Genomic DNA, 25,874 nt, shown 5'->3' with positions numbered 1-25,874 from the left:
ATGTAGTCCATTCCTTCTGCAGTGAGCTGGACTACCATGATGTTGCTGCTGTCAACCAGCGCTGCCAGAGCATCTGTGACTTGTGGGACCAGCTGGGCACCCTGACGCAGAAGAGGAGAGAGGCCCTGGAGGTGACACTGCAAGTCTAGATTCACAGAAAGCTCAGTTTATCATGAAGCCACAGCCTGCTATTCAGTGAGGCCATGTAACATTATGCTGTGCTAGTACTCTCCACAAGAGGGCGCTAAAGTTCTGTTTGTTGAGCAATATTAAATGAATAACTCATCTTTCAAAATGTCAGATTCAAATGTCACCTTCACATTCTCTGTCTTTAAATCAGTCTAATTAGGTGAACAATCATAGAAGGTGTTGACTGGTTAACATGCTGAACGACTCTTCCAGTCAATACTGTCAATCACTGCCAGCTGTCCATCATTACCTAATCAGACTGGGATTGGTCACAGACTACTTCCTGTTTCATATTAATTGACTCTCTGGAGGCTGCTACAGTTACGGCTCACTGGCACAATGGGCACCATGACTGCTTTGATCCTCGCCAGGTAAGAACTGATTTAATGTTAGACTGTTTTCTTAAGTTCTTATTTCTAATAATTTTAATGTTTTTGTACATTCAATGAGCTTGATTCTTTACTTTTTTTTTCTTACAATAGGTGCCTCCTTGTTTTACTAGTGGGCCAGAATGCACTCTGCTTTGTTATTCCTGGAAAAGGTAATGTGCTGCACAACTAAAATATATACCGCTACACTAATGTGCTTTATCAATACCAGATGTATCGGTTTACTTAAAGCTTAACATTGTTTCCTTTAGGTTGGACACAAAATGCTCAACCCCATGAGCCAACTAAAGAGGATGATTTAACTCTACACTTGTCATGGGAAGAAGATGACTCTCATTCAGCTGATTCTGATACTGGGTCTGAGGCTTATTCACACTTGCCATGGGAAGAAGATGATTCTCATTCAGCTGACTCTGATACTGAGTTTGATTATCCACACTTGCCATTGGAAGATCATTCTCATTCAGCTGAATCTGGGGGTTCTGTTCCAGGCTCCTCTGGTGTGTCTTTGAGTAGTGCCGCTTCTGACTGGGGTCCTGAAGGTGCTGGGGAAACTTCACCTATGGTCACTGATATCACCACTGATCCTCATACAGCTGAGATGCATTGTGATGATGATCTACCACAGCCAGGTGAGCTGACTCATTTTGAGTCTTCCTTTGAAGGTGCTCATAATGAGGAGGAATCTGTGGAACGAGGTTTCATTCCACCACCTCCATGCCCCGGTGGACCTCCATGCCCCATGTATCTAGGAGCGAAGGCTGCACCTCATGAACCTGCACTGCCCTCTAATCTGAAGCCTGAGGAAGAGTATGCCAGTCAACCTGACTCTCTGGAGCTAATGTGGATCCCACGGCCACCGATTTACCCAGAGTACCATCCTGGTACCTTCACACACTATGAGTCCGACTACAACCATGGTACCGACTACTGGAAAGAAGTGCACTATGAACGTTCCGATCATCCTCTTGCTGCTCCATCCCATCTGGATGGCCAAACTTACGATCCCTCTCTGAGCGCAGGATATAACCAGGAACCGCAGCAGAAGCATGACAACCCAACTTATCCTTCACCTGGACTCGTCAACATGCCACCTGGGGGACGGATGAAAGGTGGCTCAAAGTAGGCTTGATTTTTATGACTTGCGTAATACTTGTTCACTTGCTGTTTTGACTTGTAACCATACTGATCCCTCTTTTTCTCCATTAGGTGAAGATGTTGCAACCACTTGAAGCTGCAGTTTTCAAATAAAACTCTGATCCTTGCCAACACTCTGAATTGTGGCTTTCTTGGTTTACTTTAGAATTTTAGTTTTACATGGGGACACAAAGGTAAGGTACATGGGGTCGGCAAAGGTATTTGCATATTGGGATTTTGTGCCACCCACTGAAGGTTGGTTCAAGTTCCTCACCTACACAATGGGACAGAAGCTACTGGCCATACTACCTACTCTATGCTTTTAGAACCTACTGGTCTGTTAAATGGGCTCCTTCTGTGCAGTAGGGATCCTGGGTGTCATGGAAATGTCTCCTTGCATAGTAGCAATATAAACAAGTCTATCAAACGAGACATATTGGAAATTTTTAAACTGTCAGTAGCAACCCACATACTCTGCTGTGCTGCTCATCCCACAAATGCATGTTCCTTACAAATGGGGCACCATTTAACACTTTGAGCACCATGCCGTGTATGTGTCTAATCTGCCCGCCGCTTATCAAAGAATAATTTTCCAGTCAGTGTTGTCAAGGCAGATTGGTTTTTTATCGCTTCATTTCCGTTTGAGAGCATTTTGAAAAGCACCAGTTTTCAGGTGAAAAACAACATATTCTATGATCGCCTTTTACTGGAATATTCCAGAACGTTGATATTTGTCGGCCTATTTATGAATCGTTTTCAAATAAACGCTAGATGATCAATAGTATATGTTGTGAAGGGCCAGATTAAACCGAATATATATATTTATTTGTATATATATATTTAATTGTATTTGTATATTCCCTGATATCCCTTGTATATTCCTTGTACAATATGCATTGAATATCCATTCTAGCCTACTGAACATCCCATAATAGTCTCCATTCTACTATTGGTCGAGACCTTGGTGCCAGGCTGCCATACCCCCCAGACCCAGTTCAAACGTACCGCTCAACATGTACGAACAAGTCCTAGTTCCGCGTAGGAATCTGGCTACCGCACCACTAACGGTACTATTTGTTCATAGTGCGTATATATACTGCGCTACTAAAGTAGGACTTCCTTTTTAGTCCAGTTTCCTACCCTCCAATAGAGTGACAGACGTAAAGCCTCCCCGCGACGCCACGTGTGGGAGTAAGGCCAAGTTCGGCCTACTATCGGTATTGAGACATCGTGTATATTAATATTCGAATAGTCATATTTGGCACTATATCGTCGAGTTGGACGTAGTCTATTAAGCTAATAATAGTCTATTCATATGTAGTGCTTCGTGCGGTGAGAATACTATCGTAGTCAGTACCCCATCGTTTCGGGCAGAGAACTGGCTGCTTATCCAGGGTGGCCGACCCCATGTGAGGCTGCACCCGAGGAGCCCCAGAGCCGACGAGCGAGTGGACCTGCATACCGGATTATTCTACCGACGACAGCCCGCCTTCCCAGGCACGGATTATGCTTTGTGTACAGTGATTATTCCATGGATAAAGACCCCCGACACTGCCGTGTGTTGGAACCCCCCCCCCCCTGGAGAGGACGCAAGGTGAGGAGGCGCTCTGCAAGACGAGGTCGCTTCACGTCTCTCCTCCGTGGACCGGAGAGAGCCGGCCCACAGAGAGTCCAGCTGCTTTCATCTGTGGTCCAAGGATCGCTGGCGCATTGAACTGCACTACTGTGGGTTCACCCAGGATACCCTTAGCCGGACGAGGCAGCCAGACTCTACCCCCCCCCCCCCTCCTACTCCTGTTGTCTTACAAGCGACCGGATTAACCCCCCTAGTGTATCCAGTCTTATAATCATTAAAGTATCATTGCTGTTATTCCTTAACTATTCCAGGTCGTATATTTACCACCTGCGCCATCAGAGATTGGACATTCTCTATTGATATACCGACGAATACTCTTTGCCATAAAAGTGCATACTATTTCAATTCATAAATGTAATTAAGTGCTTGCTCTACACACCATTGCTGTGTAGGAATAAATACATACTTCGACTTCGTACATTTGTGTTGGATCCGTTTCATCTACGTGAGAGTGTTTATCATAATATATTTATGCCGAGTACTGGGTGGCCGAATATAAAGTACAAAGGTAGTGGTAGTAAGTATCATATCTAGTAATACAGTCAGGGAATTGTACCCCTCAGTTACAATTGGTCCTTCGAGCCGGATGGTAATTAGTGTAATATTAATATAGTGTTATTAATATTGAAATGGCCTATGATGAACACTCCACGAAACGATCCTCCTAACCAACGCCCGCAGCGCGAACGACGGCTCCCTCAGTACTTAGAGGCTTACGCTGTCAGTCAACAACCTAGTCTTCTACTAACAGTAAACGCGGTAAAACTAGAAAGTAAAAGTATGTCTAACCCCAACGCCCAGACTACCCCGACCATAGAGGCCCCTACAGGTTCTAATGTAACTGACCAAGTTCACGGTGGGGACCAGTGGGAACCAGACATGACTTCACACCCCGCCAGTACTGAAGAAGTAGTCCCCGATGAGTCCCGGGAGGAATACAACGCTACCGAGAGAGAACTCGGCACGGAAGAAGACGGGGAGAGCACCGTGGAGATAGAGCTCCAAGGCTCCGCAAGGAGTACCCCGAGGGAAGGCTCCCCTATACAACCGCCTTCTCCCAGCGAGGCAGAGAGGACCCTACAGCAGGCCTTCCTCATCAGCCTGAACGCCGCTGCTGAACGCGACCGACTGCAGATCCAGCAGCGGAGCGAAGAAGAGCATATACGTCTAGAAATAAGACGCATTCAAAGGGAAGATAATGTGGCCCGAGACCGAGCAGACAGCCAGCGAGCAGCTGCTGGTGCTCTACGGGACGCAGAGCGCGACAGACAGCAAGCGCAACTAATAGAACAGCTGATCAGACGGACAACACCCTCTCCCTCCGCCAGAGGCTCCAGGAACTCGTCTAGACACACCTCCAGGGCGGCATCCCCTAGCCGAGTAAACAACCCTGAACTTGACCAACAGACGAGGTCTATACCCCCCACAGACCACCTCCCCCCACCGGTCCAAGCGAGACCTAGCAACCGGGAAGGAGCAGCATATCCTGTGGAGAGGCTAAACCAGAGACTACAAGCACTGGATGACCTAACTGAAGACGAAGAGGAAGAGGAGGAGAACCACGCCCGACGACAGCACAGTACTCTACCGGACCAGGAGGTCCGGTACAGCCCAGGCTATACTCCCGCGGAGCTGCGCTACAGACCCCCGACTCTATACATGGGTGAGCACGACGCACGACCCGCACCGAGGAACAGCACCTGGACAAGCGGGCCATGGTACACTGCCGGTACCAGCCCATACCAAGGAGCGGGAGGAGACTCGCCTAGGAGGCCTCTCCCCCAACGCTCGCCGATGTATCCACAGTCAGCGTCATACATTGGCACGCCTATGGTACCCGACTTCACCCAAGAGAACCGGGCCCAGTATACAGAACTCCGCATGTGTCTGGAGACCATGTTGGTGGATGTATTGGATGAACGCCATAAATACGCCATCCTACTGAAGCACTTAAAGGTACCCCGCGCACATAATATAGCGCTCGCCTACGCGACTTCCACCACCCCATACACAGCAGCGCTGGTAGCATTGGACCAGAGGTATGGGCGCATATGGGATTACGTGATCCAGGAGATCCGACACATCGACCGCTTACCCCCAGCAATAGACAATCGAGCACTGGACGACCTGTCCATCAGAGTGCAGTCCCTGGTAGGGATGTTGGGAGCGCAGAGAGAGAAGGGGAGGCATGAACTTTACGCCAACTCAAATGTGGAAAGGATCTTGGAGAAGCTGCCGCCCGCTCGACAGGAGTGTTTTAGGCGGCAGAGAGACCACCAAGACCAGAATGGCCCCGAACCGAACCTCCTCGATCTAGCAGACTTCCTGGCGAGAGAAGTCAGCAGCCTACGGCTAGATACATTCGGACGGAGCACCCCTGGCTCCAGAGAAGGAACCAGACGACTAAATGATGGAAGAAGATCGGTGACTGTGATGCACCAATCGGAGTCAGTACCGAGCAGCAGGAGCCACAGTACCCCCTCCAGAACGGAGAAGTGGAAGATAGTGTGCCCCTACTGTGAGAAAGAACACTGGCTAGCGCAATGTGACTCCTTCCCCAAGCTGAACGCGGAGGAAGCAAGTCAATGGATAAAGTCCAACAAGCGCTGTTTTCGCTGTGCGCGCTCACACATGGCAGCCGAATGCCGCTTAAAGAAAGGGTGCACCAAGTGCGATGGAGCCCATCTGGACATACTTCACGACAGTAACAGACGGCGCCCTTCACCCGCACCATCCAGCAGCAAAGCGAGCGTCATGTACATCGATCCCGCCAGCAGCAGTGGAGCCCGAGTACTCCTAAAAGTAGTGCGTGTGACACTAAGCTACCAGAATAAAGTCCTGGACACTTACGCCGTCCTCGATGACGGGTCAGAGAAGACCCTTCTGCTCGCCTCCGCTGCGGCCCAGCTAGGGCTGCGGGGAAGCGAAACCCAAATGACAATTCGGACAATAAGACGAGATTTGAAGACGATAAAGGGCGAGAATGTCTCATTCTCTATCGCAGCAAGCGGCCAGCCTGAGCGACGGTACCAGATTACAGACGCTTTCACCAGCCAAGAAATAGGACTGTCGCGGTACACATACCCCGTCGCCAAGCTGATGGAGAAATATGCACATCTGCGCAAGTTACCGATCCCGCTCATAGACAATGCTATGCCGACCCTGTTGATAGGCTCCGACCATGCAGACCTCATTGTCCCGATAGACCGGGTTCATACCGGACCCCGAGGCTGTCCTGCAGCAGTCGAGACCCGTTTGGGATGGACTCTCCAAGGCCCGCTCGCCAAATCTCTCAACCGAAGTACAGCCACTAGATGTCTCCACTCCCGAGTCACAGAGGGAGAAACCGCACTCCTGCAACACGTAGAGCGGTTATGGACCTTGGAACAAATGCCCTTTAAGAACGGAAAGAAAGACATTCGCTCTAAAGATGACATTTACGCCATTCACCTCCTCGAGACAGGGACCAAGAGAGTCCCGGTCAACGGCGCGTTGAGATACGCCATGCCACTCCTGCGGCGAGAAGGAATGCCTACTTTCCACGCCAAGACAGACGCCACAGAACGGTACCTGCTGAACACGGAGCGGCGCTTAGCCAAGAACCCCGCCCAAGAGAGTGTATACCGCGCTGAGATTGAGAAGCTCATCACAGCGGGACACGTCACAAAGATGGACATTAAAGAGGCTGACCAGACCACTGAATCGTGGTACGTGCCTCACCACAAGGTCCATCACAACGGTAAAGACCGCATAGTATTTAACTGCAGCTACCAGATCGGATCCCAAAATCTGAATAAAGAGTTACTGCCCGGTCCCACACTCGGCCCCTCCCTACTCGGCGTTCTACTCCGCTTCCGCCAGGAAAAGGTGGCCATCAGCGGGGACATTAAAGGAATGTTCCTGCAGGTGAGATTAGTAGAGGAGGACAAGCCCCTGTTACGGTTCCTATGGAGAGAGAAGCCAGGAGATGAGCACCCAGCCATCTACCAATGGGAAGTCCTCCCCTTCGGAACGACGTGCAGCCCCTGCTGTGCTACATTTGCACTACAGAAACATGTAGCAGAGGACCCAGCAGCGGACGAAGAGGTCCGACACAGCGTAAAGAACAGCTTCTACGTAGACAACTGTCTACAAAGCCTTTCAACCCAGGAAGAAGCCGAGGCTCTCCTGATTAAACTCCGCGCCTCATTGATCAAAGGCGGCTTTGATCTCAGGCAGTGGGCCAGCAGCGATCCGCAAGTACTGCGCAGCCTCTCCTCCGAGGACAAGGCAGCCAGCAGCGAGACCTGGATGGCTACAATCCCGGGAGAAGCCCAGGAGATGACCCTGGGATTGGTGTGGCGATTCAAAACAGATTCGCTTCACTACAGACACAAGCCCCTGACTACGAAGCAGGGAAGGCCGGCGGCGGCGCCGACCACCAGACGGAGTGTGTACACAACACTCGCCCGACAATATGACCCGCTAGGATGTATTCTACCGTACACCACCAGGGCAAAAATGATTGTACGAGCATTGTGGGACAAGGACCAGGGCTGGGACGACCCCATTCCCGCACACCTTGCATCCACCTGGAGAGAGTGGGAGATGGAGCTCCACTCACTCCCCGGCGTTAATATGCGCCGAAGCTACTTCCCACCCACGGTGAGGCCAGAGACATGTAAAATGGACTTACACGTCTTCAGTGACGCCTCAGAGGTCGCATACGGATCAGTAGCCTACTTGCGGGCCCAAGAAGAGGGGGGAGAGATCTACACAGCATTTGTCCTCGCCCGCTCGAGAATAGCCCCACGCAAGCAACAATCTATCCCACGCCTAGAGCTCTGCGCAGCCCTAGCCGGAGCGCACCTAGCCACGCTCATCCAACGTGAGCTCACCATACCGGTGTCTAGAACAATCCTGTGGTCAGATTCCACGACAGTACTCGCCTGGATCAAATCGGACTCATGCAAGTACAAAGTCTTCGTGGGAGTCAGAGTCACCGAGATTCAAGACTTAACCGAAGAGTTAACCGGAGAAACAGAGTGGCGCTACGTTGATACAAAACAGAACCCAGCTGACGTCATCACCCGGGGAATGCCCCTAGATGACCTCACCCGTCGCAATGTCTACAGTGACGGCCCAGCATTCCTAAAGCTCCCGGAAGGAGAGTGGCCCACGCCTATCCCGAGGGAAGCCAGTCAGGAGGAGGCTGAGAATAAGAAGCCTGTGTTCTGTGGATTGAGCACTGTTATCTCCGCAGACCCCAACATAGATGATTGCACTACCATAGAGAGTGCACAACAAAGGACATTCCTACTGCACTACCTACCGTCTCTACAGACCCGCCAGAAGTGGGTAAAGGAGAGAGACAATTTGACAGAAGGAACAGTCGTCATGATTATTGATCAATCACTGCCCAGAGCTATGTGGCCGGCCGGCCGCGTAAGCAAAGTGATCACCGGTGCCGACGGCAAGGTCCGAGCAGCTGAAGTGCTTGTCCAGGGTCGCACTTACACCCGTCCCGTGGCGAGGCTCATAGAACTGCCCCGACTCCCAGACACAATCGATGATGACCATGACCCTATAACCCTATGACTTTGTGAAGTTGACTGACCCCTACAGCAAACCCTTATGTGTAAATAGACAACGCGATTAATCTGTCTCTGCTTAACTGATTAGGTCTGGGACCAATCAGGGGGTGGCTGTTGTGAAGGGCCAGATTAAACCGAATATATATATTTATTTGTATATATATATTTAATTGTATTTGTATATTCTCTAATATTCCCTGATATCCCTTGTATATTCCTTGTACAATATGCATTGAATATCCATTCTAGCCTACTGAACATCCCATAATAGTCTCCATTCTACTATTGGTCGAGACCTTGGTGCCAGGCTGCCATACCCCCCAGACCCAGTTCAAACGTACCGCTCAACATGTACGAACAAGTCCTAGTTCCGCGTAGGAATCTGGCTACCGCACCACTAACGGTACTATTTGTTCATAGTGCGTATATATACTGCGCTACTAAAGTAGGACTTCCTTTTTAGTCCAGTTTCCTACCCTCCAATAGAGTGACAGACGTAAAGCCTCCCCGCAACGCCACGTGTGGGAGTAAGGCCAAGTTCGGCCTACCATCGGTATTGAGACATCGTGTATATTAATATTTGAATAGTCATATTTGGCACTATATCGTCGAGTTGGACGTAGTCTATTAAGCTAATAATAGTCTATTCATATGTAGTGCTTTGTGCGGTGAGAATACTATCGTAGTCAGTACCCCATCGTTTCGGGCAGAGAACTGGCTGCTTATCCAGGGTGGCCGACCCCATGTGAGGCTGCACCCGAGGAGCCCCAGAGCCGACGAGCGAGTGGACCTGCATACCGGATTATTCTACCGACGACAGCCCGCCTTCCCAGGCACGGATTATGCTTTGTGTACAGTGATTATTCCATGGATAAAGACCCCCGACACTGCCGTGTGTTGGAACCCCCCCCCCTGGAGAGGACGCAAGGTGAGGAGGCGCTCTGCAAGACGAGGTCGCTTCACGTCTCTCCTCCGTGGACCGGAGAGAGCCGGCCCACAGAGAGTCCAGCTGCTTTCATCTGTGGTCCAAGGATCGCTGGCGCATTGAACTGCACTACTGTGGGTTCACCCAGGATACCCTTAGCCGGACGAGGCAGCCAGGAGGCGCTTTTTTCACATCTGATCGCCAGTGGCCCCTGGGTAGGCTAGGGTAGGCTCGCGTGATGCAATATGATTTCAGATCGCTAAAAGCCGTGACGTGGCTTTCAACGCAACTATCGTAAACACGAGATTAGCCGTGAGTGGCGCTCAAAGTGTTAAAAGGTAAATAAACAGGATTTTCAACGGTATAAAATGTATTGCCAAGAAGCATTGTTACAACATATTTCCAAAACTTTGTTTATATTTGGAATGAATAGTTGGGTGTTTAATTGAGTTACTGTTTAGTAACTAACTTATTGCTACCATTTTACCAGGGAATGACTTGCCTCGAACATGAGCTTCCAAATTGGTCTATTTGAAATTGATTTAATTTACTTTGCTCCATTAATTGAATATTTTCACAAGCTGGTAAGACAGTTCTTCAGTTACAAATGCAGGCTGTTGTACTCCTGTCCCACATTGTCGATCTACACTGGTCATAGTTCCTACAGTCTTTATCAGACTCACCCAAAATAATGTCCACTGATATGTGTGTAAAGGCATAACTTAAATTGTCATGGACTTCTATGGTGTGAGCCTACCTGGACTTCTTCTATGGTGTGAGCCTACCTGGACTTCTTCTATGGTGTGCACTATGAACATGTCCTGCAGGTCCTCCATGGCTCCCTCCATCCAGTTGTTGAAGGGGGCCGACCTCTTGGCAAACTCCAAGAACAACTGATCAATTGTCTCCAGCAGCTTCTCCGTACGCTGGAAACACAAGGAACAAGAGGATGAACTATTACTTGTTGATTAAATTAAAACATTGGCCATTCTGACATGTCGGGGTAAACACTGGTGTAACTAATAATTATGGTTCTGTTAAATGTGCATGCTGGCTTACTGAATTGACTCTGGCCAAAAATGGAACGGAAACATAATACATTTTTATTAGCTACAGCTGTTTTTACACTGGCCACTGTGAAAAAGGTCTCTTGTTCTTTAAGCGTTCATTTCAATGAATGCATTATAGAAAAAGTTATCTGTCAGAATTAAGTGATTGATCGATCTGATGCCCCTTGACCCCATACATCACCATTGTTGCAATTGTACAGTTTCACTTTGCACGATTTGAACATGAAAACAACCATCCACAGTAGCTTTGTAAACACAATGGAAGCGCTGCGTGGCTCCAGTGAATTAAAATGCCCAGGTGAAACTGTTTTGTGCAGTAAGGAATTTCAAGTCTGAAATATCACCTTGTTGCAAAGCATTGAGCAGGGAGCTCCGAGGTCAGACCTATAGCACATCCCCTGATACTACGGTCGAGCCACACTCGATCAGGCATTGGACACAAACTGAGTTAGTATACCAGTGACAGATTAACCAACTCGATCACAACAGGAGGCGATGTCCTCACCGAGAACTCGACGCATGTCATGCCCGCCATTAGCGAAACTGACCTGTGCAATAACAATCAACTGCTTAAATATCGGGAATGTCAATTTAGGGAGTTAAATTGCTAAAGATGGGGGAGCTATAGCTACTGTAGGGTGAGTTGCGTCTAGGTTGCTCCCAGTCGCTGACCTTCTGTGATTAGTGGCAGGGGAGGGAATTCCCCTCTCTATTGGCGGAAGCAATCACAATTACCTCGGTGTGACTGCGTACATCATTGACGGTGAGTGGATATTTCAAGTCATTTGCATGAACCACGCTGAGAACGGCCACCAGGTGCTGGTGCTGAACCGTTTGTGTTTGTGTGGCAGAGGCCTGGGGATGTTCAACGACCGTCGGGGGGAAACGGCGCACAAAACATGGCAGGTGCAGCGAGAGACGGCTTCCGTTCAAGCACACGACTTGTATTGCTCACATGTGGCACGTATTTAAATTTAATGACGTTGAATTAAATATTAATATTTGTAATATGATTATTATTTATTTTACAAGATGTAGTTGGGATTATTTTATATTACGAGTCAAACGTATTCTTCTAATTATGGACATAGATCATAACTCGAAAAGTCCTTTCCCTGGCCTAGTGTATTGTTTCTTCCAAAAGGTCACCAGCAGGAGGAGGAGGAGGAGGAGGAGGAGGAGGAGGAGGAGGAGATGATGATGGTTACAGCTCAACAGTGTTAGAACTAGTGGCACGGTGGTGTAGTGGTTAACACTGTCGCCTCACAGCAAGAAGGTCCAGGGTTCGATTCCCGCTTGGGGACCAGGTTTCCATGATGCCAGGTACCCAGGTGGGGTATCTCCCAGGCCTTTCTGTGTGGAGTTTGCATGTTCTCCCCGTGCTTGCAAGGGTTTCCCCCCCGATAAGATAAACCCAATGGAAAAACATGCACAACAACAAGATCGCTAACGCTGTGGCGTCCTTGGCGAAGACGGACAGGAGCACTTGGATTGGTCCCCGGGGCGCGGCTCACGTTGACGCCTGTCTGCTCCCGGCTGCCCATGGGGGGAAGGACAACGGGATGGGAAAAGTGCAGAGAGACATTTCATCGGCGACTCAGTGCATGTGTCTGTGTTCCTGTGGGTCGCCCATCTCACGTGTGTATGTAAAAACTGCATGACAAATAAAGACTTCTAGTCTAACAATTATTATATAACTAGTATGAGTCCCTATTCCTTCATGTCATGGTCATGGAAAGTATTGGTATTTTAGGGTATGTCAGTGTATTGTGGAGTAATGAAGATAATCTGATGGACATTGCAGAGTGGACCCAGGAAGTGAACTTGGAGAGTTAGGGATCCCTTTTGTTGTGTGTGTGTGTGTGTGTGTGTGTGTGTGTGTGTGTGTGTGTGTGTGTGTGTGTGTGTGTGTGTGTGTGTGTGTGTGTGTGTGTGTGTGTGTGTGTGTGTGTGTGTGTGTGTGTGTGTGTGTGTGTGTGTGTGTGTGCGTGCATGTAGGTGTGCTTACAGGTTATATGTACCTACTTAGGCTAGTGGTGATGATGGATTGTTCAAGGAGGTTGAGCAGGAAAATAGGTCACTACTGCTGAGCTTTTATGTGACGCTGCGATGTCAACACAGTCGCATCTGTACCCATGCTGCTTCCTATGCATTGTGTTTGAAAATACAGCTGTCACCATGTTGGCAGGATGTTCCTTTCATCTGTGGCTTTATTATCTATGTTCTAAATTAATTTGCCTTGTGGATATATCGTCTTTTTATGTGAAGTTATACAAGATTGCAAAGGAGAGTAAGGGAGAGAGAGAGAGAGATTTTCTTTTGTATCCCCCTCCTAATTGTGCCCATCCATGTTTTGGCTTGCATAACGCCCCTGCCAAGGACTAAGGTCACCTGATTGGAGGGATAATCATCATATCGGGTCAAACATAGGAGTGAAATATGCAATTACAATTTGGCTGCATTTCCATCAATTATGTCCCGAAACACTCCACCCGTGCAATCTGAACATGCACCATACCCCCCGTCTCCCATTGGATGGCTGACTGGTGACTTAGCCTACATTTAGTAGTCTTGGCTAATCCCAGGATGCATCACATTGTTATGGCCTGTCTGACCCCCCCCCCCCCCCCCCCCCCCCCCACACACACACAAGTTTAGCATGGTGGTCCAGGACGGATTAGAATGGGGACGTAGAGGTACGGTACAGCTAGCAGGCCCCTGTTCCTGTCAGTCAGGCTAATCCTAGGCCCCTGTTCCCGGGCCCTCACACATTTGCAGGTCTGGACCGCCCGGCGAGGATCAGAGGGGCTCAGAGGAAGTGGCTAGCAGGCTCGTTGCCAGACCCATCGTGGAAAGGCTCGCTGCGTATCTATGTCCCTTCTCATCCCCTCCCCAACACCCTATTCTAACCTCTTTATCTGGGTCGGGGAGCTTAGAAAGAATCCAATTACCTACGTACCTCTCATGTATCAATTGTGTCTCCACTGCTCAGTCCTCATCTACAAATACTTTTACATTTAAATACTTTTAAAAGTACAGCTCACAATTATTATTTCAGATTTCACAACTTAATGACATTCAAGGAATTTCCGGATAGAACTTTAGCGCCCTCTTGTGGACAGTACTAGCACAGCATAATGTTACACGGCCTCACTGAATAGCAGGCTGTGGCTTCATGATAAACTGAGCTTTCTGTGAATCTTATTTCATGTTGAATTGGCATGATGTGTGCTCCGTGCCATTCAAAAGCTAGTTCCAGCTTTTGTGCCTTGGTGCACCGTGCCCATAATCCTAGACTTGCAGTGTCACCTCCAGGGCCTCTCTCCTCTTCTGCGTCAGGGTGCCCAGCTGGTCCCACAAGTCACAGATGCTCTGGCAGCGCTGGTTGACAGCAGCAACATCATGGTAGTCCAGCTCACTGCAGAAGGAATGGACTACATTTAGTGTTGCAAGAAGGGGTAAAGGGTTGTGTTTTTGGACAGCCAGTATATTTGCAGTTGTGAATTAAACTAGAAGGCCACTCAAGAGACGCCTACACCTGCATCCTAGTGGACAAAGTCTGCAAGTGCTGCTGTCCAGGCTACAAAATGTAGTAACACTTCATTCCTGCCATGAGTGGAGCAAGACGCCCCTCCACCTGCACATGTCCCTTCAACTTTAGATGAAAACTAGCTCATTAGCTAATTCTGGCACATTTACATGGAAACTGAAGATGTTGATTAATATGCACTGGCCCTGGGGAAAAAAAGGTATGTATTGATTTGAAAATGGAGGACCCTGATGTAAACAAGACGAATGTATTTTTATTTATTTATTTATTTCTCACAATTTCCGCAAAACAGTAAAAAAAATCGAAACATTGACCATGACAGAAAGTGTAAGTGCTGAGTAGAGGCAAGAGACCCAGATGGGCCTATACGGGACCTCAACTCATTAAATCATTGGATTAAAAAAAACACAAAAAGTAAAGTGAAATAAGTTCATAAAAACTATTTTCATAATATTAAGATAATAATAATAATAATCAAAGTAATAATAATAAAATTAAAATAAACATTAATAATTAGTCAAAATAAATTAACATGAAACTGTAAAACAAAGTGACATTAATGGTTTTATGAGAGTGAAGCTATTAATTTAACAATGTATATTTAAGCTTGGATTTGAGTGATGAAATAGATGAGAAATTTATTTTTATTATGGAGGGTTTTGAATTCCAAATTGTAGGACCTCTAAATATTATACTGAACTGACCTAATGTTGTGCAGAAGAAATTACGATGAATATTATTAGATTGCCTTGTTGGATATGAATGAATACTGGAGTTTGATACGAAAAAAATATGGAAAATAGGAAATAAATCTAAATTAGCAGTTAAACATAAAAATACATATCTGGTATACATTGATAAAGATTGATAGTATTTTAAGTTGCTTAAAAAGGAGCAGATGGTTCAAGGTGATTAGAAGTAATGGCCTTGTGAATTTATTTTGCAATATAAAAGGTGTATGAAGAGAAGTAGGAAAAGTACTGGCCCAAATAATATTACAATACGATAAATATGAGTATATAAATCTATAATAAAGTGTCAAAAGACAGGAGCGATTCATAAGTGAAGAAATCCTTCTAATAATGCCATATGATTTCATAACTTCTGCAAACTAGCTCAATGATTTTTCCATGTAAGGCCTTCATCAACAATGACACCTAAGAATTTAGCATGAGACACCCGTTTAATTTCAATATCATTTATTTTTTGATCCATTTTCTCCTCCTATTTTTCTGTATTTTTCTCCCATCCCAATTTTGTCGTTATGCCAATTCCCCCCTCCCCTTCCTGGTCGTTGCGTGCATGTGCCCCCCACTGGTCGGTCTAGGGAGCCCTGAAGTCTATGAGATGCTTCCTCCGATACATGGAGACAGCAGCCTCTTTTCACCCGACAGCGAGGACTCTCACCGGGGAAGTGTAACGCGTGGGAGGATCACACTACCTTACCCAGTTCCTTCCCTCGCTGTGCAGGCGCCCTGACCGACCTGTAGGAGTCGCTGTTTACAACGACCAGAATACCACCCACCGGCTTCCCACCCGCTGACAATTGTGTCAGTATGACGACCGCCCAAGCCGGAGGGACCGCTGACAGCCGGACTCGATACTAGCGTATCTGCAGCGGTAGACAGACGCATAGTCCGCTGCGCTAACCGGCCGCTCTAATTTCAATATCATTCATATGTAATTTAGAGTCCCATTTTTAATATTTTGTTTTTATTTCTGAAAATCATAATTAGATTTAATATTTAATGAAAGCCTATTAATCTGAAACCATGTTGTGGTTTGTGCAAGTATAGAATTTGCATCTTTAATCAGGGAACCAAAGTCTGGTCTGCATCCTCTTAGCAGTTGTTGGTTTGTATTGAGCTGTACCCATTCTGCAATCTGTTAAAAGTTATCAAAACATTATAATTCAGTTTCTACAGCTATGACTAGTCTCTTTAAAAATTATATATTACGCATTGGGATTCTCCTTCCCCAGAGACAGACGGTTGGCGGTAGTGAAAAAGGGGTCGTCTCTGGCCAGACGTTTCACCAAATACCAAACGTTTTAAATACTTCTCATAAACACAACCTTTTGAGATGGTCGATAGCAAACATCAAATATACAAAGACCGTTCCGACAGAACAATATTGATGTAACCAAGAGATTAGCTGTGTGGGGGCGTTAAACCATAGGTTTATCAACTACAATGATGTTTACTCTGGCACTGCCATGTTGTAAACCATTGGCAGAGAGCCGACTACCAGAGTCTAGGTGAGGCTTTGCAGCATCACACCCTGCCAATGGACAATAAAAAATATGCCTTTACATCAATTCAAATAAAGAATCCAGGTACTCTCAGCCAATGGGTGAATCTGACTATAGGAACTATGACAGGTGTAACGACAATGTGGGACAGGAGTACAACAGCCTGCATTTGTGACTGAAAAACTACATCTTACCAGCTTGTGAAGTCAATGAGCCAAGTAAATTCATATGTAATTTAGAGACCAATTTGCAATCTCATGTTTGAGGCAAGTCATTCCCTGGAGAAATGGTAGCAATAAATGAGTTTAGTAACTAAATTAAACACCTAACCATTAATTGCAGATATTTATTGCTACAATGCAAGACGACATTTCCATGACACCCGGTAGAGAGCAAAGATCCCTACTGGACAGAAGGAGCCTATTTGACCGACCAGTAGGTTCTAAAAGCATAGAGTAGGTAGTATGTCCCATTGTGTAGGTGAGGAACTTGAACCAACCGTCAGTGGGTGGCACAAAATCCCAATATGAAAATACCTATTTGCCGACCCGTTGTACCTGTAAAACTATATTCTAAAGTAAACCAAGAAATAGCCACAATTCAGAGTGTTGGCAAGGATCAAGAGTTTTATTTGAAAACTGCAGCTTCAAGTGGTTGTAGCATCTTCACCTAATGGAGAGAAAAAGAGGGATCAGTATGGTTCAGTTCAGTATGGTTACAAGTCAAAACAGCAAGTGAAAAAGTATTACGAAAGTCATAAAAATCAAGCCTACTTTGAGCCGCCTTTCATCCGTCTCCCAGGTGGCATGTAGACGAGTCCAGGTGAAGGATAAGTTGGGTTGTCATGCTTCTGCTGCGGTTCCTGGTTATATCCTGAGCTCAGAGAGGGGTCGTAAGTTTGGACATCCAGATGGGATGGAGCAGCAAGAGGATGATCGGAACGTTCATAGTGCACTTCTTTCCAGTAGTCGGTACCATGGTTGTAGTCGGACTCGTAGTGTGTGAAGGTACCAGGATGGTACTCTGGGTAAATCGGTGGCCGCGGTGGCCCTGGGATCCACATTAGCTCCAGAGAATCAGGTTGACTGGCGTCCTTTTCCTCAGGCTTCAGATTAGCGGGCAGTGCAGGTCCTCGTTCATGAGGTGCAGCCTTCGCTCGTAGATACATGGGGCATGGAGGTCCACGGGGGCATGGAGGTGGTGGAATGAAACCTCGTTCCACAGATTCCTCCTCATTATGAGCACCTTCAAAGGAAGACTCAAAATGAGTCAGCTCACCTGGCTGTGGTAGATCATCATCACAATGCATCTCAGCTGTACGAGGATCAGTGGCGATATCAGTGATCATAGGTGAAGTTTCCCCAGGACCCCAGTCAGAAGCGGCACTACTCAAAGACACACCAGAGGAGCCTGGAACAGAACCCCCAGATTCAGCTGAATGAGAATGATCTTCCGATGGCAAGTGTGGATAATCATCAAACTCAGTATCAGAGTCAGCTGAATGAGAATCATCTTCTTCCCATGGCAAGTGTGAATAAGCCTCAGACCCAGTATCAGAATCAGCTGAATGAGAGTCATCTTCTTCCCATGACAAGTGTAGAGTTAAATCATCCTCTTTAGTTGGCTCATGGGGTTGAGCATGTTGTGTCCAACCTAAAGGAAACAGTGTTAAGCTTTAAGTAAACTGATATATCTGGAAATTGATAAAGCACATTAGTGTAGCGGTATATATTTTAGTTGTGCAGCAAATTACCTTTTCCAGGGATAACAAAGCAGAGTGCATTCTGGCCCACTAGCAAAACAAGGAGGCACCTATTAAGAACAAAAAAATGCAAGAATCAAACTCATGGAATGTCATGAATGTTTAAAAACATCAAAGATTAGAAATAACTAGAACTTAAGAAAACAGTCTAACATTAAATCAGTTCTTACCTGGCGAGGATCAAAGCAGTCATGGTGCCAGTGAGCCGTAACTGTAGCAGCCTCCAGAGAGTCAATTAATATGAAACAGGAAGTAGTCTGTGACCAATCCCAGTCTGATTAGGTAATGATGGACAGCTGGCAGTGATTGACAGTATTGACTGGAAGAGTCGTTCAGCGTGTTAACCAGTCAACACTTTCTATGATTGTTCACCTAATTAGACTGATTTAAAGACAGAGAATGTGAAGGTGACATTTGAATCTGACATTTTGAAAGATGAGTTATTCATATAATATTGCTCAACAAACAGTCTTTACGTGTTGTGGGTGAAATTAGAATTGTATGTGTATTTAAGCCGGTAAAAAGGCTCTATTTCCAAAACACATTTAAATTTGGGATAATAATAATAACTTTACCTTTCATACAGAAATTGCAGCTCAAAGTGCTTCACAGCAGTAAAAAGGACAGGCATAAAATGAGCATAAAGTGCAGACATATAAAACAGACATATAAAATGAGATAGCAGCAAAGTGGACAAGGTAAGGCACATCACACAGTTTTTCACATTAGGATCTAACATCCCAATACTAGGCCTCTTTGTTTACGGTTTGATTCAGTTTTGAAATAGACAGTAATAAAAAGAGTAAAATAGAACAGTAGTGCAGTGCAATAAAATAGTTCAGTAAAATAAAATAGCCCTAATTTACAATACAATAATCACAGTGTTGATGTAATGAGTCTAGGTGGCACAACAGAGCAGTGCATCGCTCTTAACACTTTGAGTTTCTTTACAAATCATTAAGGTTTCTCTCTGCAATCAAATCATGTCAGGAGAAATGCTGGTACGCCAAAGAAGTGTATGATTAAGGTAGTGAATTTGATGCATTCGTAAAGGAAATCATATTGTTCCATGCCAGCAGTTAATCCCACTTATTCTCATGGCACACTACAGCTATTGCTGATCTACATTATTTTAATGGGATGTTCATGTTCATCCCCACGACCAATAGACCTCTCATGCGGTCATGTCATTGTTTCCACCTGTCGCAGATACGTATGAACAGTCTTTTCCTTTTCCGTTTTCCGTCATTTTGTCCTTGATGCTGCATTTGGGGTTAATGGGAAAATTGCGTTTCACCAAAGGATTTTATGTTTAGTTAACGTTCCAATTTGTAAAAGCCAAATTGCTTTTAGAGAAAGCTTTGTTCACAGGACCACAGCTGCATGAACCACAGACGAATCTAGGGACGATCTATTAACAGTCCATTAATTTTCCTATTAGCTGCAGCAAAGACTGAAGACTTAGGAGCGGCCAGAAAATACATCACCTGTGAGAGGTCTATAGTGAGAGGTCTATAGTGAGAGGTCTCTAGTGAGAGGTCTATAGAGAGAGGTCTATAGTGAGAGGTCTCTAGTGAGAGGTCTATAGTGAGAGGTCTATAGTGAGAGGTCTATAGTGAGAGGTCTCTATAGTGAGAGGTCTATAGTGAGAGGTCTATAGTGAGAGGTCTCTAGTGAGAGGTCTATAGTGAGAGGTCTATAGTCAGAGGTCTCTATAGTGAGAGGTCTATAGTGAGAGGTCTATAGTGAGAGGTCTATAGTGAGAGGTCTCTATAGTGAGAGGTCTATAGTGAGAGGTCTATAGTGAGAGGTCTCTAGTGAGAGGTCTATAGTGAGAGGTCTATAGTCAGAGGTCTCTATAGTGAGAGGTCTATAGTGAGAGGTCTATAGTGAGAGGTCTATAGTGAGAGGTCTATAGTGAGAGGTCTCTAGTGAGAGGTCTATAGTGAGAGGTCTATAGTGAGAGGTCTATAGTGAGAGGTCTCTAGTGAGAGGTCTATAGTGAGAGGTCTATAGTGAGAGATCTATAGTGAGAGGTCTATAGTGAGAGGTCTCTAGTGAGAGGTCTATAGTGAGAGGTCTATAGTGAGAGGTCTATAGTGAGAGGTCTCTAGTGAGAGGTCTATAGTGAGAGGTCTATAGTGAGAGGTCTATAGTGAGAGGTCTCTAGTGAGAGGTCTATAGTGAGAGGTCTATAGTGAGAGGTCTATAGGCCATGTCTCACCTGTACTCTAGCTTATAGACTACTGTTCAGTAGGTTCACCCAGTATAGTCAGCTCCTACTGTTCAGTAGGTTCACCCAGTAGGTAATCAGCTCCTACAGAAGCAATATGCACCATCTAACTTATTTGGGCGTTACATCATTTGTGATGAACAGACATAAGTAAACAGTTGGGCGCATTCTCTGCATGGGGGTTTAAATTCCATGATTGTTTTGGTTGTAGAGAATGTCAGTGAAGTAATTTTTTTGGAAATAAAATATAAATCCACTTCCTGAAAGTAACCATGCTAAGCATACTCAATAAAACCTGGAAGACACACAGCGATTTTAAGGGTACTGAAGGAGTACCAAAAGAAAATGGCTACTCAACCATCATAAAGTTAAGACTACTGAACCTCCGTACTGAAAAGACCTTTGGGGCTTCAGACACAGCCTTTGTGTCCTTGCTCACACTACTCTGCATGGTTTTCTGTCTGTCTCCATCATCCCAAGTACCAAGAAAGAGAGATCTATCATATAAAAGCAGTATCACAACTTGAGCTTATAGTCTGTACTGTATTTCAGCGAGTGTGTACAGTATATCTTAAACTTAATCGTAAAATTTAATCTGCTCTTTGATCCCTTGCCGGTGTTGCCCTGTGACAACAGGGGGACATTAAATGACAAAGGAAATGAAAAGGTCAAACATTACGCGTAAACAGTACATACTTAAGCTCCTGTGCAATGGCAGCGATCTGCTCCACTCTGTCCTGGTGGGCGGCCAGATCGCTCTCGAAGGCCTCGTGTTTCCGAAGCAACGCTCGAATCTCTATCAGCGTGGCAGTTTCATAGTCCGTCTGGGAGAGGATCACGTCTTTACCTGAATAGTATGCACACACACACACACACACACACACACACACACACACACACACACACACACACACACACACACATACACAGAAGGACAAAAGGAAGAGGTTTAAAGAACATGAGAGGAACATGAGCTGGGTTGTGAGTTAAGCTAGTATTAAACATTGCCTTTCTGCTGGCATGGCTGTAGTAGACTGTAGGATCATCTCATTGGAAGGATTAGATAATATATCTGATCGCATTAAGGATGCATGTCAACAAACAAGAGAGCCGAGGTAAACCCTTAAAGGCATATTTCACTTTCGTAGAACCTTCGTAGAAATTCGGCAGGAAATGGACAGAAAGGCAGAGCGATCATCAGAGAGATGGAGATAATTGCAAAACAGGAAGCTTACGCAGAAAGATAAACAAACAAGAATAGGCGTAACCCACCGCTAGCCCAGTTCTCGTGGTTGGTGGCTTTTTGGCGGAACTTTTCGGCCAGGTGGTCAAGCCTCTCCAGCCTACGGATCTCGATGAGGAGCCACTCCTCATAGCCCTTCTCTGCCTGCTCCAGGCCCTGCCAGGCCGTAGCGATGTCCTGCACACAGACATAGCATCGGTTCATCAAGCCATCTGATAACATACAGAGAATGATTTGCAAATACTGCAAATGACACAATATCTTTTAGCATCTTTCAACATTGTTCAGATGCAGGAATAGTGATACTGTGAAGGAGTTACTGTGCCTAGTTTTATTTTACATGACCCCTTTGGAGGCAGTGAACAGTGAGTCTTTTTGAATGTACTATTTAGTCTTGCTCCTGTGAAAGACTTGTGTGAATGTGTGTCTTATCAATCCTCTTTTGATCTTTTATCAGTCCTCAAGTCATTTGAAGACCAATTTAAAATGGTGCAACTCAAACATTTACCTTAAAACTAACAGTACGGTCAAATACAACGAATGCTGACAAAGTCGATGGAAAGATGCGAACGGAGGCAAACAGACATGGCTTTGCTGAAAACTGTGCAAACACCAATTCACGATGGAGCAAATACTGCCTATAGATATTGAATAGGTTACATTTGGAAACGTTCATTTAGTAAATTTCATTTTTGTAAATGTTAACAACGCTATTGGTAGTAATGTGTCAGCAAATAATCTGTAATGACCTATTCAGCACAAACACTGTTGATACTTAAGACGACAAGCTTGAATGAGACTTACAGATCAAATAAGTATGTATCGTGTGTATTATACAAGTTGCAGTTTGTTTATTTGGTTTATCACCAGTGATAGTTATGGTACTCACCATTGTATCCTATATAATAAGGTCGGGTGGGCCTCTCTGGCAGAGACGTTAGTTGCATTGGAATCTATTTCTTTATAAAGCCATAATTAGAGAATGTCCAAATTATATTACTTCTTTATTGGAATGGACCACTGGACCCTGTCGTACACGATCCAGTGATTGGCTTACACTTAGAGTGCCTAGAAGTTGTACTGAACCTGATCCAGTGATTGGCTTACACTTAAAGTGCCCAGAGTTTGTGCCAGGAGTTTGTGACTGAACTGTAGATCTGCTTTTGGCTTCTCTGCCACTACTACCTCATGGAATACCCTGCAGGAAACTCTGAAACTAGACACTAGACTCTAGTGTCTATGGGTCGGTTTAGAACCTTAATGACCAATCAGGTCACCATAATATATATATATTTTTATTATCTACTTTTTCTCCTCCTTTTTTCTGTGATTTTTCTCCCCATCCCAATTTACCTCTTGTGCCAATTCTCCCTCCCCTGTCCTGATCGTTGCTCGCATATGCCCCCCACTGGCCGGTTGTAGGGAGGATAGAAGCCTTGCATCACATGTCCCCTACGATACATGTGGAGGCAGCCTGTCACATCTTTTCACCTGCCAGCGCAGACTCTCATTTGGCGAGGAGTAACGTGTAGGAGGCTCACACTGCCCCCGCCATTTTCCTGACTTTGCTGTGCAGGCGCCCCAACCAACCTGTAGGAGTCGCTGTTCACAACGACCAGACTACCACCCTTCGTCTTCCCACCCGCTAACTCTGCCAATTGAGTTAGTATGACGGCCGGCCCAAGCCAGAGGCAACGCCGACAGCCGGATTCGAACCCGGTGTCTCTTGCGTTGGTGACGAGCGCAATGTCCGCTGCGCCACCCAGCCGCCCCTGGGTCACCACAATATGTAATTGTTTTTAAATTATTAACTATTTTTTTTTGTACATTTTTAAATGCATTTATTTTAAGTGTGTTTAAAAAGATTATTCTGATTGTCTGTTTCTGTATTTATTAACGCACTATGACACTTGTGAATGTAACATCTCGACGACACTGTAAATTCACTACTCGGTGTATTTATCGAGTATAAATAACGATTTTATTGAAATTTGGAGTATCAGTGACAGACTTACAGACACCATCTTCCCCTCGGAGGGCATGAAGGCGGGCCGGTTGCTGATGCGCAGCTTGGTCTGCAGGGTGTTGAAGTTGATCTCCAGCTGGCACTTCTCCTGCACCTTCGGGGGCTTGTGCATGCGCCTGTAGTCCCTGAAGTCCTCCAGCTTCCTCTGCATCTCCGCCATGGTCTTCTCCGGGGTCCTGTTCTCCAGCCAAGGCGTGGTGCGGCGGATCCACTCCAGCAGCTATAGGGGGTACAAGGCAGAGAGGGGGAGGGGGGGGGGGGGGTCGTTTGCTATTGGATTCCGTTCAGCTCAGTGGTTGAGCTGGACTGTGACTTTTAACTATGTGATGCAAAAAGTGTCAGTTCTAAATTGGCTTTGTACATGAGACAAGAGTCTGTACACCTCTCTGGGTGTATGGATGTATGTATGTATGTATGTATGTATGGATGTATGTATGTATGGATGGATGTATGGATGGATGTATGGATGTATGTATGCACATGTTATAATTTCTCTTCTCTTCAGATGATGTTTATTTGTACCTCGCTGGCCATTCTTTCATATTCCTCCATCATTTTCTCATTCTCCTGGTTCACTCCCAGCACCTTGCAAATCCTGTTGGCAGCTGTCTCTGCCTGTGGAGGAAAGGAGGGAAGGGGAGATGACAGGAGGTGAGAAGAGAGGTCTAGCTGGAGTTGAACTGGAGCAAAACCGTGTTATGCATTACAACGTTGTACAAGCGCCGTTGTGCAGGAATGCCCCAGAAAGTTCATAAAAATCGTATGACCTTGACGTTGGGAGTACAGGCGCAAGAAATTACTTTCCTAAAACCGATTATTTGTTATTGTGTACCGACAGTGTCATAATGATCACATTCAGGTTTTCCCAAAAAGGCAGAAATAATGACCTTAAAAATCTGATCATGTGGGCAAGAAAGCCACCAATAGAAAAAGTGACTTTGCTACCCTTGCTAGCACACTCCAATAAGAAATACTAACACAATGGAATTCAGCAGATAGGTAGGCCTAATTGTTTAAAAATAATAATAATAATAATTACATGCAAATCACTCAAAGGCACACATCTGTAATGCTACAGGTTTGTTCTCTGTACCTGCTCTGCCCCAGCAAAGGCATGGTAAAAGCATGACACATAGGTCATAATAGCTCTCTCGTCAGGCTTGGGGGTGTTGATGATATCTAGAGTATTGAGAGGGAAGGAGAGAGAGGGAGAGGGTGAGAGGAAGGGAGGAAGGGAGATGAAGGGGAAAGGGAGATGAAGGGGAAAGGGTCAAGAGGACAATAGGAGGAAAGACAAGAAACTCCACATCCACATGGAACACCTAAGAAGAAGAACCCGTTCTAAACGACTCTAAAATAGGGAGAATGATTTGGTCCCAGATGTGTGTTTCACTGTTTCTACACAAAACACACGGCTAACTGGCCACAGTGCAGCATTCAGTTGGCACTGAAGGGGAAAAGTCAAACTTTTTATGAGATACCTTTTTATGTATCTTGAATTCTAACAAGGCAATTTGCGGTAGGGATGCTCGATATTGGCTTTTTTACCGATACCGATATTCCGATATTGTCCAACTCTTAATTTCCGATACCGATACCGATATCAACCGATACCGATATATGCAGGGTTTCCCCCCAAAAAAAAAATTATTGTTTTTTTTTTTACCGATACCGATATTTTCCGATATCACATTTTACTGCCGATATCGGCCGATAATATCGGTCGGCCGATAATATCGGACATCCCTAATTTGCGGCCATCAACTTGGTTCATGTTTGTACCAACTGAAGGCAGTCTGAGGCAGCAGCATACAGTAGACAACAGAAGGCTAAACACGGCTGGACTACAACGTGGACGTGGACCCCTCACCTTCTGTACCCCTGCAAACG

At 45.8% G+C, this 25,874-nt stretch overlaps 1 protein-coding gene across 8 annotated transcripts in view; it reads right to left on the bottom strand.

Moving 5' to 3' along the window:
- Window positions 1-25,874, bottom strand: part of actn2b (actinin, alpha 2b) — a gene marked incomplete at its 5' end in the record, with an annotated part of 61,445 nt that overhangs the window by 17,222 nt on the left and 18,349 nt on the right. For all 8 annotated transcript variants that reach the window (XM_084322258.1, XM_084322256.1, XM_084322257.1 and 5 more), the window contains 7 exons: window positions 10,635-10,775; window positions 14,229-14,337; window positions 21,412-21,562; window positions 21,988-22,135; window positions 23,974-24,204; window positions 24,507-24,599; window positions 25,078-25,163. In XM_084322258.1, the coding sequence (XP_084178384.1) occupies window positions 10,635-10,775; window positions 14,229-14,337; window positions 21,412-21,562; window positions 21,988-22,135; window positions 23,974-24,204; window positions 24,507-24,599; window positions 25,078-25,163 (959 nt within the window). The remainder of the gene's footprint in view (window positions 1-10,634; window positions 10,776-14,228; window positions 14,338-21,411; window positions 21,563-21,987; window positions 22,136-23,973; window positions 24,205-24,506; window positions 24,600-25,077; window positions 25,164-25,874) is intronic.

The sequence above is a fragment of the Notolepis coatsorum genome, assembly GCF_963971535.1.
Source record: "Notolepis coatsorum genome assembly, chromosome: 9".
Taxonomy (NCBI): domain Eukaryota; kingdom Metazoa; phylum Chordata; class Actinopteri; order Aulopiformes; family Paralepididae; genus Notolepis; species Notolepis coatsorum.
The sequence above is the reverse complement of the archived record's forward strand: the minus strand, read 5'-3'. Positions and strand labels throughout refer to the sequence as shown.